The sequence below is a fragment of the Castor canadensis genome, chromosome 5 (genome assembly GCF_047511655.1).
Source record: "Castor canadensis chromosome 5, mCasCan1.hap1v2, whole genome shotgun sequence".
NCBI lineage: Eukaryota > Metazoa > Chordata > Mammalia > Rodentia > Castoridae > Castor > Castor canadensis.
The window spans coordinates 68496012-68512816 of record NC_133390.1 but is presented as its reverse complement, the minus strand read 5'-3'; the positions used below and the strand labels follow the sequence as shown (position 1 = coordinate 68512816).

Here is a 16805-nt window from a genome sequence, read left to right as displayed (position 1 = left end):
AATTAAAGGTCATGTATTTTGACCCCTTGTGGTTTGAATTAATAAGGTTTTTACTCTTTGGAATTTGCCTTTGCTAGAAACTAGCACATTCATTAGCACAGTATGTTATATTCTATGCTCACATTAATTCCACAACTCAGGTCAATGGACTTGCTCCCTTGATTAAATCCTTTGGGACAAGTTGGATGCAGCAGATGTGGATTCAAGAGGAAGAAAGTGTTGTGATTTTCTTGGGGAGAGTGGGACTGGGGTTTGAACTCAGGGCTTCACACTTGCAAAGCAGGCACTCTACTGCTTTAGTCATACCTCCAGTCCATTTTGCTCAGATTATTTTGAGATGGGGTCTTGTGAACTATTTGGCTGGGATGGTCTCAAACTGCAATTCTCCCAAACTCAGCCTCCCAAGTAGCTAGGATTACAGGTGTAAGCCACTGGTGCCTGGCCAGAAGTGTTGTGATTTAAACAAGTAGTAGAAAATTGTAAGAATTTCAAGGTGAAGTGTTTGTGAAGAGGGATGCTACTGACATTGGAAATTTGGGGTAGAGGGCAGGTGATCTTGCACTGCTTGGAAGGAAAGAGTGGGTTTATCTCCATGGGGTCCTCCTGGGAAACAGTTGAGATAGTGAGTACGAAAGCACAAAGAGCCACACAGACAATAAAAAGCCATGTGCACTCTGCAGTCAGGCCCCCCTGAACTTAAGTCTTAGCTCCTTCTTTTCCAGCTTTGTGACCTTGGGCAAATCATCTACACTCTCAGAATCTCTAGTTCTTCATTTGTAAAATGAGATAATTGTAGGACCTATTTTAGTTGTGTAAAGATCAAAAGAAAGAATGTATGTAAAGGGCTTAGCACATTGCCTGGTACATGATTAGTGCTCAATTAATTTTGGTTGTTATTAAAATAATCATCATTACTGCTACCAGAGAAGAGTGTCTTTTTCTGTACCTCCTTTGGGAAGTTGTCAGAGCTGAGCACAAGATATGGCAGGTTCTATGTTATAATGTCAGTATTAATATTGTTTCTCTCTTGATAGATACATATATAGAGGGATGGGGAAGAGACTGAGTTTCTATACATGTCAAAAATCAAGGGTCAAGAGCTACGTATGGTGGCATATGTCTCTACTCTTAGTACTTGAGGGTCAGTGGCAGGAGGATTGAGTTTGAGGCTAGCCTGGCCGACATAGGGAAACCCCTCCTCAAAAAGAAAAAAACAATCAGGGATATTGCTTTAGCCTGAATAGACAGGGTCAAGTAAGCCATGGACAATTCATAACAATTTTAATTAATGATAACCTGAGCTCCATGACTATGTTCTTGACTTTATGACCCATCCACTAAAAGGCTACCTGGTTTCTGGTTGCTGCCTGCCCCCATTATTCAGCAATATCTTCAGCCAGCAGGAGCTGAGCTCTGTTCCAGGAGGCTGAAAAGGAGCTGTTGACATTTCATTAAGAAGCTGGCAAAATTCCCTGAATCAGAATTAAATCTCTGTCCAGGGCAATATAATGCTGCCTAGGGAGTTTTAGAAACTCAGCTTAAAAATGAGGGATAGTAGTGATGGCCCACCTGTCTGTTCAGAGCACTCTAAAAGTATCCACAAGGATTTTTGTGAAAATGTTCAAAATTCACACTAGGAAAATGGGCCTAGCCCCATCTATTAGGTTGGCCAATCTGAATCTCTCAGTCACTACTTATTTAAACCAGAGTACAGGGAACTATAAAACTATTAAAGATTCTGTCTATCTCTCAGAGATTAATTATTGTTTTGTTTTGGGTTTTCGTTGTTATTGTTTCATTTTGTTTTTTTGGTAGTACTGGGGCTTGAATTCAGAGCCTCAAGCTTACTAGACAGATGCTCTATCACTTGAGCCACTCCACCAGCCCTTTCAGGGGTTAATTTTTATTAGATTAGTTAGCTTATCCCTTGGATCCTGAGAAGATGAGAGATAGGATAGAGACTGTCCTACTGGATAATTGTAAAGTTTAGACTGTGATAAAATTCCAGATTATCTAGAGAGGACAGACAATTCAAGTATCTACTCTGTGCCACACATTTTATGTACATGAACCCTTTCAGCCCTCACAACAACCCTAAGAGACAAGTCAAAAGAACCCAGGATCCAGGAAATAGAGTCTTGCCTAGACTCACACAGCTGGTGCTAAGATATACACACATGCTCTCAAGCCCATATACTACTGGGTGTTATACAGGCTTGGTAGGTCAAGTCACATCATCAAGAGTTGAAGGAGTCAGATGGAAGCAGAAAAAAACCTAGTCCATTTATCTCCCATATGACTCATTGTTGGCCTAGGTCAGCTCCAACCCTGAGGGAGACTGTCCTAAGGCCAAAAAGGTCAGAGTCTGTTAAAGCAAATCTGGTCTTTCATGGTCAGAAGTAGTATCCTTTCTTCTGTATCCTGTCGGGGTGTGGCCCCTGGAAAGACTTGGGTGCCTCTTAAGTGAGTTTCAATGTTCCTCTCAACTTCTGGAGGACTCTCTTCCTGGTGACCTTTCAGGATTCCTTCATCAGTCTCTTCTTTTCTTCCTGAAGCCTGAGATCTGATCCTAGCAAAGAGACCTTTGGCTCAGGCCTTGACATGAACAGACAGTAGAACTTAGAAAAGAAAGGAAAGAAAACAAAAAAAGAGAGCCATAAATATACTATAATGAAAGATAGACACATACTTTTACAATTTCTTAGAACAAAAGTGTTAATTTCTAAAATTTCTTACAAATTAATGTCAAAAACACAACCCAGCTGAAAACAATAAGAGACTTATACAAAGTAATTCATAGAAAAATTACAAAAAAGTCATAAATGAGTCTCAAACTTATTTTATTCATAAAATAGAATGAAGCACTATTTTTCACCTATAAGACTTAAATTATTAACAACACCTCAAATTGGGAAAGATGTGAGAGATCAGGCATTCTCATATATTATTCATATGAGAAGAAAGTGGTACAACAATTTAGCAATTTTGCTTATGTATGCATTGGAGATACCTGAGAGAATATAGAAGATTGCTAAATTCTCATGTCTCTGAGGAAAGACTCTGAAGAAATTGGAGGAGCCATTTACCTTTGAGGATCTTTTGAATTACTTCAATTATTTTTATCATTGGAATGTATCACTTTATACTTTTAAAGGAGAAAATTGATTAATATTTCAAAAATAAGGAAGATGCCACCATATTCTTGCAATCTAGGTCAGTATAATGCCTTCTCGCAATGCATTGTCCTAACATCGGAGAAGAAGGATTAGCATTATATGCTATAATTAAGCTAATGTTTTTCTACAGATTTCACTACATAGATATCCCTCAAGGTGCTTCCTCTTCCCTGGTGGTTGTCAAGAAAGACAATCCATTTTTTTTGGCAGCATGGGAAAAACTCAGAGCCAGAGCTTCAATTTGAAGAGTGATAGGTATAGTGGAAAGGAAAGAAAAGGCTGGAGCTACAGGTGGCAAATGGCTGTAAAGAAGTGATACTGTGTCATTACTTTTCACATTAAAGCCCACAGATCATGTTGACTTGTCTTCCCAATGGCACCTCCTGAGCCAGTCTGTGTATCACTCAGAGCATTACCCTAAAGTAATATATGTTCTTGTTTCCCCTCTAGCTGGCTGTACAGGATTCTACCTTCAGTTTCTCACAAGCCCTTTGAGGCCATTGACCAAGGCCATGTCACTCACAATTGGGATGAAATTGCTCCTGATCCTAACCAGGTAATCTAGACCTATGAATTGGAACATACCACGTATCCTAAACTTTGAATAGGAATATTTAAATCAGGGTCAAGATCTTTGAAAATATTAGAATGATTTTTAAAATAAATGCTAGGTCTAGTTTTTGCTCAAACTTGGATAGGGATTTTGAGTAATTGGTTTTTTGGGGTTTTTTTTTTGTGTGTGTGTATGTGTTATATGTGTGTATATAAGTTTGTGTCCTTCTAACCTAAAGCACATAGACAGGCACAGGAATGGTTCAGACTTAAGAGCCCCCAGGAGAGTTGTTTTTCAAGGAAATTATATAGGCTGGTCAAAATACCTATATATCTATGACTTTCTGTTTTGTTTTTTTTAACCTAAACTTAACCACAAAATAAAGAAAAACATCCTCAATACTGACAACCCTGATGAGAGGTCTCTGAAATCTGTTATAGGCATGAGAGTCTTGCTGTCTGAGAAGAATTCTGTAAGTCTTGTGGTGTCAGATTGATGGTACTTTCTTTTCAGCCCAGGAACTTCCGTTTTTTATCCAGCAGTTTCTTCCCTTTGGTTCAGTAATAAGTGGGCTTTTCTTTGGGGATCAGAATTATCTATATACTCTGCTTGCAGCAATGAGATAGAATGAAGCTCTTTTTGTTAAAACTTTTCAGAATCGAATGTATTGCCTTTATCTTTGAGTTTAGGTACATGTCACTGATACCAGGATATATATAATGCAGAAAGAAAAATAGGCCTGGCCTTATATCTCTGGCTCCTCTGCTATGTCCTTGAACCCATGATGCTTCACTTATAAAATGTGATAACAGCATTGGCCTTGAGGTGCTATTGTGAAGATTATGTGAGAGAATAGGTGTGAACATGCTTCACACAGTGCCTGGCAGACAGTAGGCACAAAACCATGACTCTGATGCAGCCATTTTGAAATAATCACTTAAAGGCAGTGGTGATAACTGTGCATCTCAGCTCAGGAAGGTAATTTTTGTTTATCATTTGAAATTATTTTTCATTCTGGGGTCTCCATCTGCCACTCTCCCTCTCCCATCTCTCCTCAGCTCAAGGAAATCTCTTGCTTCTTCTTTGTTTGCCAAGATATTTTGTCTATTCTTACAAATCTATTTAAATCTACTTCTCCTAAATGCTTAGGCTTTTTGCAAAACAAAAGCCAGAATAATTCATAGTCACCTTTGGTTTCCTGCCTTGTTCCATCTCTTAATTATAGAAATCTCAGAGAACTAAGTACAACTTGAATGCAACTCACCCCCTTCCACCAGGGGCAGAAAGGAAAGCATTCAGGGTGGAAAAATGTAAGTTAACATCTTAAAATGTTATCTATCTCACAGCCATTTTGAAACTGGGATATTTTGTCTAAATAATACCTTTAATTTATGTGAAGTTTAATGGTATAGCTGACGTCCTCCCCTGACTTCTTCTGCTCTGTATATTGCCTTGGAGCACATTGGAGGAAAGGCAGCCATGCTCCAACCTCAGCCCCACAGACTCAGGTCCCTCACAAGGGAACAAGAGCCAGGCTTTCAGCTCCTTCCCTTTTCTCCTTTAGCAGGACAGGGCCCTTGTTCAAGATACAACTTGCACAATAAACTTGGGGACCTGACTTCATGTTGTCCTCTAGTGACAGACTGCTAACTCCATGACATTTGCCTACTTTGTCTCTCACACTTGGGTTAGTAATGCATCTGTCAGGACATCCTCAGTAAATCATTTACCTCCTCACTTACTTCATAAAGCTGAGAGAAACAGATGAATCAGGAGAAAGGGATGTAAATTTATTAACATGGGGGCAGGAGTCTAAGGACAGTAATCACCCAATAACCCAACAAAGTTCAAATGTTTACATATCCTTCTTCACAGAGTACCAGAAAGGTGAGAGGAGGAATCGCCCTCAGAAAAATAGATGAAAAACCTGTCAGGGTATGGTGATGACTTATAGAACATAAATTATGGAATTTATGGTCTCTCCTTTCCAGTGGTTAATCTTTCCTGGTTATTTGATGAGATTGCTGAAAAGAGAGTTTTTGACAATTCCATTTCCTTTGGAAGACATTTTCTCAGTCAGATAAGGGAACTTCAGAGAGAGGCCTTCCCTGTGACTGGGAGAGAAACCTGGAAACAGACCTTGACTAAGGTATTTTCAGCTCAGCATGTCAAAATGCCACACTTTTAGAGTTTCTTTTTCTGAGCCCCAAAAGTTACATCTCAAATTCTCTAATTTCTCCCTTAAAGTACAATGGTCATCCTCATTTGTTTTTATTTTTAAAAATCTAATTGCTTAATCTTCCACTAGAAAATAGAAAAAAAATGCATACCTGTGCTTTCATAGGATTCCTGGTCAGCTAAATGCCAACTCAGCATTTATTATATATGAGTATTGGAAGGTTGGGAAATTATTTGGACCACTATAAGTCTTCTTATTCTTTCTTAAAGTGGCATAGAAAATCCTCAGTTATGTGTCTGACAGTTCTCTCAAGTGGAGCCAAATCTCGTATTATACAAAGGAACAAAGTGGTTGTAAAATCACCAAGAAAGATAAAAAATAAACACACACACACATACACAAAAACCCACAAACAAAATTATCTCTGATAATCCCTTTAATTACCTATAAAGTATATAAAGGATGTATGGTTTTGCTTGTGCTACCCACTATGGTATTCCTTATTCAAACTAAATTCAGGAACCACTGAACTAGACCAAATGAAGGATTACGGAGAAAGTCAATAGGCAGATAAGGATTTAAATCATGTGACTTTTAAGATAGGAATCAAATCACTAGTGGCAAATGGGGTAGGCCAGGGAGTTCCAGTGCCCCTGCTTTGCTCACATTGTTCATAGCAGTTGTCTCAGTCTCTAAGTCTTAATGCACCGTCTCAGATTTGTTTGTGGTTGTGTGGGCAACCATGGAGTCATTCTTCTTTTATATGATTTTATTTATAGTAGGGGTTTTAAAGCTAACCTTTACAGAAAATATGGGACTCTATACTGTGAGTATGATATGTAATGTGCTCAGGAATATGTTTTTAATGCCTATTATTTTTCCATGACTACTGCTGCTACATTTTATTTAACATGAACACATTCTTTTTGAAAGGTTATTTTAAGGTACAGGTGATATACCCATGGAAGCTGTGAAACCACAACTCTAGAGATCAACAGATCACTGAAATAAAAGTGGTTATTGAGCCATTACAGATGCTAGCTGAGTCAGGTTCCCGAAACTCCTAGCAACAGGCCTGGGAAGTGAGTAGTTGGCAAATGTCTGCTAGGCCAGTGATAAGAGCAATTTAAAATAAACTTTAGGGAAAGAAAGCACTGTAACCTACACTGGCTATAGCTGGAGGACATGGGAGGTGACGTTGAACAGGAAATCTTTGGAATAAGAGGGCAGTCTATAAGGAGAATAATTGTCCCTTCCAGATTGGTTGAGGTTAATAGTCCCAAAAAGTTAATATGCAAACAGGTTATGGAAGTCCTGGTGGTCACTATGATGGGATTTAATCAAGGCTTCAACATAAATGGTCTATTTGTTGGTTTTGCTTCTAAGCTATTATTAGCTCATTAACTTCCCCTGTCTCTTCCCCACTCTGCCCTCTGGTTTTTGACATTAAATTTGGAACATCTCAGATTTTTTTTTCTTATATTAAAGCTAAAGCTGTTGCAATCAAATTTTTCAGTTTTATCTTTTTTTATTTGTTTAGTTTGGTTTGGTTTAGTTTTTTTTTAAACAAGTTCTCACTATGTAGCCCAGGTTGGCCTCAAATTCATCATCTTCCTGCCTCTGCCTCCTGATTATAGGTATGGAACACTAGGTCCAGCTTTGCCTTGTTATATGAATTATATATACTTATAAAAACTCAACTTATGTAGGAATTAATAAAGTAGAAAATGAAAGTCTCCCATCTTAAGCCATAGCTATACGTATATTAGTTGTGTATACTAATTCATTATTTCACAAATAGCATAGATTTTGATAGAGAATGTTGCTGGAGTTGAGAGCAGAAATCTTAGCTTCAGGAGTTCCAACAGAGTAGGTCTAGCCACTTGTCTGATACCAATTAAAGAGAGTAGTGGTGAAAGACAGAAAAAAGAGATTTAAAGGAATGTGGCCACATTGGGAAGAATAAATAGGGAGGAGGGCAGTGACCCAAGTCATTTTTAGGGGACTGACACAAGCTTCCAGATTATACAGGGAAGGGCAGGCATTATGTCAGGATTAGTTAGGTAGGACCTTAACATGATAAGAAAGTCATTGCTGTGTGTGTGTGAGGGGGTAGATTCAACTCTTGTCACAAGATGTTTTGATCAGTCATGTTGTTCCCAGAATGCAAGGTGACTGCAGGAAAGAGAAAGACTCAAAAGGAAAAAGACTCAGAGGCAAAAATAGAGCTAGAGGGGGGCAAAATGGAGTCAAGAAGTTCCTGGCACTGTGTTAGAAAGCTTGAGCTAATCAAAATTACTGTATCAGAAGTCTCTGCTTACTTTCTAGTAGATCTTCCATTCATTAATGTTCCCCTGCACCTTTGCCATGTTTTCCTGCTAACATTGCTTTGCATTTGTCCTTGTTTTGGATCACTTGAACCCTTTCTATATGGCAATGAACAAATGACTTCTCCATTACCACCACTGCTTGTTTACAACTCTGAATTCACACATGCTGGGAGAACTACACCTCAGAATCCCAAAGTACCTCTCTGAATGGCAGCTCCACCAAGGAAGTGGTTTACCATCCTTCTGATCTGTGACTTATATCATTGGCTATCTGCTTCCCTTGCCCTGATACACACACTCTGGCTTTTCTTGCAAAAGTCTATCCTTTTGTCTTTTCATTTACTTCTTTTTGACAAATTAAAAATCTCTTTTATGCTTCATTAATTAACCACAGCATTATGCATTCATCCCTCCCCCACCCATAACCTCTTCCAAATATGTACTCCAAACTCTCACTGAGAAAGTCTGAGAAAATTATATTTAGTTACCTATTTGACAGTCCTTCCCAGTTAAAACTTCCATGATAAGTATGTCTTCACCTGTCAAACACCAAATCCAATACTCTCTAGGTACCACTTTCCTCAGTGAACTCTCATTATTTCTCAGGGTATCTGAGAGTAGGATCTATATCTCCATCATCTCCATCTAATCTGTAGCACCCAGCAAATACATTCTTCCAAATTGAAAGACTGCAAGCATTTGTCAAATTTGTTCCCTGATAGCTTGGATCTCATCGCCCTATAAATAGACTAGATTGCATTTTCCTAAATGCATCATTTGGCATTTGCCAGCATTGTAGTGCACATTGCCCTGTACTGCCCTTTTGGACAGCTTGCTAGATCCTTGGTACAGTTCATCTCTATCAACTTACATTTCACATCTTAGAAAGATATTGGAGCTGTCTGCAAACCAGATGATCTCCTTGCTTGTATCTCTTATTTTCCATGTTTAAGAATGTTAAATAGGCCCTGTGCCAGGACTTATTCCTGAGGGAATATTCCTATTTACATCTGTCTTCGAAAGTCATTTCCACCATCTCTCTCATTTTTTTTTTAACCAGGGAGTCTCCATACTTCCAGGGTCATCTGTAATAGGTTCCCTGAGGGCAGAGACTTCATTATGCTTACCTCCAACACATAGCATAAAACTTGGCACACACAGAGATGATCAATAAATATTGTTTGAATGAATTAACATAAGGAGATTAGACAAGGATGCTAATGCTGAAGGACTTTAGCAGGGGTAGGGTCCCAGAAGTCAGAGTGGGCTAGGGTGACTCAGCACTGGAAGAATAGTAAATAAGAATCAGACTGAAAGGCCAATATAAGATCATTAAATGGAGGCATAGCCTAAGTTCAGGACCAAGGAAATCAGTCATAGTTTGGGAAGCACATCATGACAGCATATTGGACAAAGTGTTCAAAGTATAGGTGAATAGAAGGGACTAAGAGCATCAATAGAGAAAATTTAACTGCTCTGAATCATCAGTTTTCTCACTTCTAAAGAAAGGGATGATTATAATCATAGGCGCCTCCGAGAGTTGTGAGAGTTGTCGTCTAACAAATATTTATTGAGTGACTTCTATGTTCCGTGATCTAGGTGTTAATTGTCTTTTTTTTTCCCCTTTTACTTTATTGTTTTTACATTTACTTACATGTGTATACATTGTTTGTGCCACCTCTCCCCAAACCCCCACAAGGTGTTAATTGTCTTTAAGCCATTTTTCCAGTGCTGGGAATCAAGTCCACAGCTTCACACATGCTGTGCAAGCTCTTTACCACTGAGCTATATTCCCAGTCCTCTTGGTCCATTTTCTGGTACTATAACAAAATACCTGAGAATGGGTAATTTATAAAGAATAGAGATTTATTTAGTCCAATGTTTTGGAGACTGGGAAGTCTAAGACCATGGTGTTAGCATCTGGTGAGGGCCTTCTGGTTGTGTCATAAGATGAAGGGGGCATCACATGGCAAGGCAGACCAACTATTCTAACTCAGGCCTCTCTTCCTCTTCTTATAAAGCCACTAAAACTATCATGGGGACACCACCTTCATGACTTTATCTAATACTATTTTCCCAAGGCTCCACTTCCAAATACCATTGACATATGAATTTGGGGATTAAGTTTCCAACACATGCACTTTTGGGATACACATTTGCTATGTTTTGGATGAGTGTCTCCTAAAGGTCCATGTTTTAAAGGCTTGGTCACCAGGATAGCACTATTGGGAGGTGGTAGAGCCTTTAGGATGTGGGGCCTTGTGGGAGGTTCTTAGGTCAGGATATGTGCCCTGAAAGGGGATTGTGGGCCCTGGTCACTTCCTCTTTCTCTCTTTTGCCTTCTGAATCATGAAGTGAACAATTTGCTCTGCTACGTGCTTCTGTCATGATGTGCTGTCTTCACCAGTGGCCCAAAGCAATGGAGCTACTCAATCTTGTATTAGAACCTCCAGAACCTTGAACTAAAATAAACCTTTCTCTTTATCAGTTAATTACCTTAGGCATTCATTATAGTAATGGAAAGCAGATTAAAAACCATTTAAACCATAGCACTGGATAATAAATATAAATCCTTTCAATTCAAGGGCAAGGTCAAATGGGAATCTAGATTTCTATCCATCATGGCTCATCTTTGTTTTGTAACCTCATGAAAGCCTTTAGGACATCTAAATAAAGTGTTGTGACTTGGATCTTCCTTACCTGTGCTCTTGTCTGTTACCTCAAAGAACTCCAATTAGTCAATCAAAGCCTGATTTCTTTCCACATACATTATGCTTCCTTTTCCCCTCATATCACTAGATTTGCTAAAGCATTCAATGAGTCACTGTTTTATTTCATTGTCTGGACTGAAATTCTCTCCTTCTCTGGACGAAATTCACCACTACCAGTTACCCTGGACCTCTCCCAGCCATAGCTGCTACTAACAATTCCTTAAACATCATGATCACTTGACTGCTAATGATATGTCTAACTCGAACAAGCCAATGTTGGTCAAAGAATCCAATTCATCTATGACAATTTTGGGATGGAATCTCAGTAAATCAAAGAATCTCAATGTTGAAAGGGATACTCAGCTCATTCAGTCAACCCCCAAGCTTCCAACTTTGAAAATATTGAGGCTACTTCTTTCATATTTCCTTTTCATCTCTGAGCATGAATTTTGAATCTTAATCATTAAATGTTACCATGAATTCTCTGTCTTCCTTCTTTGGTAATGTTAAAGAATTTTAATCCTAACTTTGGACGTGCTTGAAGATGCTTTTCAATTTCTTTTTACCACCTCATTTCTAGTAAGTAAAAGTTTATTTTCTAATAGAATTTGCAGAATACAACTATAAACTATGTGAAGCAATGATACAACTGAATGGAGAAACATACAATACACAATTCTATTTTGAGATTTCAACACCCCTCTCTCAATACTTGATAGAACAACTGGACAGAATGGATACAGAAATGATCATTTTGCACCTACATGAAGAACTGACTTAAATTCTGGAAATACTCTTTGGACTTTTAGAAATACTTGTTAATTTACTAGCTGTTGCCTGAAGGTCATCTTTACTTCTAAAAACTCTCACAAATTTGATTTTTTTCTTATTCTTTGAAATATAAGCAATATTCTCAGTGCCTTGTATTTATTCATCCATTCAGTCATTCAATAAATATTTATTAACACCTACTATAATCAAGACATTGAAGTCAGCATTACATTTTTAAAAAACATTTAATAATTAAATTCTAAACAAGAGGAGCTATTTATCAATAATATAGTATGAATAAAATAAACTTTAAAAGCTGTAGGATTATATTATTCTGACTGACTGCCATAAAAAAATACCATAAATTAGGTGGGATAAACATCAGGAACTTATTTTCTCACAGTTCTGAAGAGAAAGTCCCAGATAAAGTTTCCAGTCAGGCAAATATTTGGTAAGGGCTCTCTCTTTGGTTTGTATGTGGCCACCTTCTCACTACAACCTCACATGTCCTTCCCTCTGAGCACATGTGGAGAGTGAGGTCTCTTCTTTTTATAAAACCATTAATCCTATTGGATTAGAGCTTCAAATTTATGATTACATTTAATCTTAATTACCTCCTAAATACTCTATTCCAAAACAGTCACATTGAAGGTTAGAGCCTCAACATATGAATTTAGGGGAGGACACAAACCAGTCCCTAACAAGGACCATTTTAAAAAACATCCTTTACTCCTGTCAGAAGCTCTTCTCTAAAGAGAACCACGGAATTAGAGTCCTCACCAGTACCCCTTGTGACTGGTAAAGAATAAGTACTGGTGAAGTAAAGAGTAAGTATTGGTGAAAGTAAGAACAACAATCCAGAGAACATGACTTGCTTGAGGTCACAGAGTAAGTGGGAACAGAGGCAATAGCAGGAACCACTGGTTCAGCCCAGGTTAGCCCAGTACACTGCCCTCTTGATATGGCCTTGGATCCGAAAGTTCCTGTTGTACAGCATCCGTACAATGAGGCTAAGCCTCTGGCTTTAGCAGGAGGCGTTTCTACCCTGTACTCCATGGGCTCCTGCTGTTCATCTTATCCCAAATCCCCCTCCTCACTTTTACATCAGAGGTCCAGACCAAAATCTCCTGCCTGAGGATGCAAAGCTAGATTCCTTTTATGAGTACTTAGATTATCAGAACTACTTTGGGGTCATAAACAGTCTGAATATAAACTCTACAATTGACTGCCATCAGATCCAACAGATAAATTATTCCTCTCCCTATACATCTACCATTTGAAGGGAACCATTTTTTGCATTAGAGAAAGTTCATCAAGGCCATTGCTTCACCTGGGATGTGAACCTACTGAAGGCAGGCTTCCCACATCATCACATGGTTGCCTTTTCATCCTCCACCTGAAGCTTTCTCTTTACATGACTTGAGGGCTGTGTACTAACATAGGACCTTGAAAAACTAACCAGAAGACCTAGCCAACTGATCAGTCCCTCTGGTTCAATCTGTCACTCACAAAAGAACCTCTTCTCTGCAGGCCAGGACTTTATTTCTATCCACAACAGGTATTTTAACTTCAGGCAGATCTCGAAGGCAGTGTTAAACTTGTATTATTTAAATGTCCCTGCTATTTGGTAACTGGCATTGTTATTTCCATATCTGTCCCCAAATGCCACAATTTAGTTAATTGATTGCCTGGTTGGTTTGTGACTTGGTTGGTTGATTGAGTGAATTTTTCTATGTATGATGCTTGATTCAGCAATACAATAAATATAGAATCTCTGAGTTGACCATGCTGATTCTTAAAGTCTAGCTATACATTAAAAGAGATTTTATAAAATATACCTAAGCCTTATCTTCATAGATTCTGATTTAATTTGATCTTGGTTTCAAAGGCTCTTCAGGTGATTCCCATGGGTAACCAAGGTTGATAATCTCTGGTTAGAGCTAAAAGGTTGCCCAGGTAACCATTGATCTGATACTTAAATCTCTTCCATTGGGAATCTAAAATAATGACTTTGATGGGTGGGGGGATAATCTCAGGGCCTTATGCTTGCTAGGCAGTCACTCTACTACTTGAACCATGCCCCGTATCTCTTCCACTTTACTTATTTTCTAGATAGGGTCTCACATTTTGTTTTGTTTTTTGTTTTGGGGGTTTTTTTTGGCCAGGGATTGCCAGCCTCAAACCATGATCCTCCTGAGTAGCTGGGATTATAGGCATGAGACATCATGCCCAGCTCTAAAATGATGACTCTTTTTCATATGATCTTCCTGGATGTACAGCCTGTGCACTGCTACTATACAGGGAAACAGTAGGGACTGGTTAGTAATGGACCAGCACCTCACCTTAAGACTTCAGCAGTTGAGCTTGTGATATGGCTGAAGTGGTAGAGAGCCTGCTTTGCAAGCATGAAGCTCGAGTTCAAATCCTAGTCCCACAAAAAAATTATTAGAAAAAAAAAAAGACTCCAACTGTGCTCAGGGCTGAGGCATGGCTCAGTCAGTGGTAGAGCACATGCTGAGCACACACAGAACCTAACAGTGCTCATTGTGGTCCTTCCTGGAGTCAGGGGAATATCTCCTTCTAGGTCTGTAGTTTTCAACTAGGGGAAATCTGACCCCCAAGAGACATTTAACAATGTCTAGGGATGTTTTAGGTTGTTACAACTTGAGCAAATGCTACAGCATCTAGAAGCCTGAGGTCAGGGATACTGCTAAACATCCAGCAATGCACAGGACAGCCCCCAAATTATCCATCACAAAATGTCAATAATGCCAAAATTTGCAAAACCCTTTCCTAGACCCGTGCTCTCAGTTCCCTTCCTCTCCCAAGAGATATCATCATTGAGGGAATTAGTCCTGAAGAATTTCCTTTCTTCTGAAACACAATTTCACCATCTTTTTCAAATCCACCTTTGCAATGGAAAGTGCATCGGAATAATCCCAGCGCTGCACTTTCCATTTGCTGCTTCCTGTCCCATCTGGCTGTCCTTCTGAAATACAGAATGAGCTGAGCCCCAGGACTGGTGGGGACCTAGCCCAGCCTGCCCTCACCAGGCGCAACAGCCAATGGAGCCAGCCCCGAGGTATAAGTCACCCCATGAGATGTGCCTGGGGGCTGCTGGGCTTATAAGCAGCCTCCTTGCTGGGTCAGCCCCACTGCCAGGTTCATTAATAAAGTGGTGGGCTGACACTTTGAGCGGGGCCTGAGTCTGCTGGTTTTTCTCCCCACTTCCTCAGATGAGTTCATTATTAAAGATTGTTGTGATTTAAACTGAACCATCAGGCAGCCTGGGGACAAACATGGGGTTTGGTGAAGAAATTGAACCCGGTACTGCATTTACCAAATCCAATGTCAGCTGGATGCTTTTTCTTTCTCTTAAAGAAATAATTCAAAATTCCAAGGGCTGGAAGTAGAAGTAGAACCTTCTCCTGCAGTGTCAGGAGCCCACACAGAGAGGCTGGCATACTGGGGAAGAGAGCGGAGTATAAATAGCATGCAAAGCAGCATCAGTCACAACTCACTGACGTGCCTGAGCAAAATGTTAAAGGAAACAAATAGCTTCTGAAAGAGGAAGCAATCGTTTCTTTTTATTTTTATAATTGGACATTCTAAGGAACAAAGGCAATTTATATTCATATAGATTTAAGCACATAAACACACATACTCACATGGAGCACACACAACACACACACACACACACACACACACACACACACACACACACACACACACCCCAACAGAGCCCCTTTAAGGAATGATGGATAATCATTAATTTTACAAGAACAAAATCACACCGGTCAGAACCTCACAGAGGGAGCAGCTGTCCTTTTTCTTCTATGTAATTGATGCTATTTATTTAGAAGGTCTATGGTTTCCCCTTACAAAGTAATTTTCTTGTATGTGTATTTTTTTTTCCAGCTTAGATGGAAACCATTTGAGATTCCAAAAGCATCTCAGAAGCAAGTGGACTTTGTGAAGGTAAGTCAATATTCTCTGCACCTTACCACTGCCCCTCCTCTCTTCTGCAGTGAGTGATTTAACCACTGCAGGCTGACTGCCAAGCAGAAGCAGCCTTATTGGGAAGCAGCAGAGACAAAGTCACCTGCGTGTGCCATGGGGGCTGGCCAAGGGATGTTCTACATACTCACCATATGGCACCTGACACCAAAGGGCACCCATGCGCTATGTACATCACAGAAAGGCCGAAGGAAATTGAACATTTTCCTGCCTCAAGCTCCTTTTCTTGGTTAGAGCAGGGCTCTTAACCCTTTTTGCTCCATGAACCCCCTTTGATTGTGTTTATAAATGTGTAAAATAGATTACATCAAATTACCAAGAAGCTAATTATTCTAATACACAGTGATAAAAATATTTCAGAAAAAGAAATTGTATGTGGTTTATAGTCATATCTATGCTTCCTTATTAACGTACCAAATCATAGTCTATGGAAAAATCTAATAACTATGATATGAGCATAAATGCTATTTTGAGATATCTGTAACAACTGTATTGTGATGTAAATATATCCATGATTTCATGACAAGGTTATGAAATCATGCATTTCTAATACTGCCATATTTTGTTGTCGGGATTCATATTAATTGAAGGAAATGATAAATTTCAGTCAGAGATTAGTAAAAAGTAAATATAAAAGTTTTTCCCATCTAACTTCATGAACCTCCTAAAATGGATGTCTGGGCTAGATTGGCACTTACTCAGGATGGCAATTCTGGCTACGTCAGTGCAAACTGGCAATGTCTGTGGATAATTGCAAGTGCTGGGAGTACCAGGACACCTGTGTTCAGAGCAAGGCGTACATGGGTGAGAGGAGTGGGAGCTATCAGGAGCTGGGGTTCAAAAAGGCCAGTGGAGGGTCTGCAGATCAACTTAGCTCATGACTTACTTCAGGACAGTAGGTGTCCTGCCATAGGTCAAATTGTTTCAATCACTTTGGAGTCTTTATGCTTATTGCTTGCTCCAAATTCTATGCAGACTCACTTCAATAGACCCCAAACTTGCAAATTGGGTGAAATACAAAAATTCCCCTTCCTGTGTGAATGTCCATAGTTCCCTTCCTAGGGAGCA

At 39.3% G+C, this 16805-nt stretch overlaps 1 protein-coding gene across 3 annotated transcripts in view; it reads left to right on the top strand.

Annotated features, from left to right (window-relative positions):
• The window catches only part of Hgd (homogentisate 1,2-dioxygenase), a 48994-nt gene that overhangs the window by 16066 nt on the left and 16123 nt on the right, over positions 1–16805 (top strand). For 2 of the 3 annotated variants that reach the window (XM_020155742.2, XM_074073241.1), the window contains 2 exons: positions 3627–3732; positions 15639–15698. In XM_020155742.2, coding sequence (XP_020011331.2) covers positions 3627–3732; positions 15639–15698 — 166 coding nt within the window. Of the gene's footprint in view, positions 1–3626; positions 3733–4967; positions 5040–15638; positions 15699–16805 lie in introns of those variants that run through there. The other variant, XM_074073242.1, reaches the window with a different exon arrangement.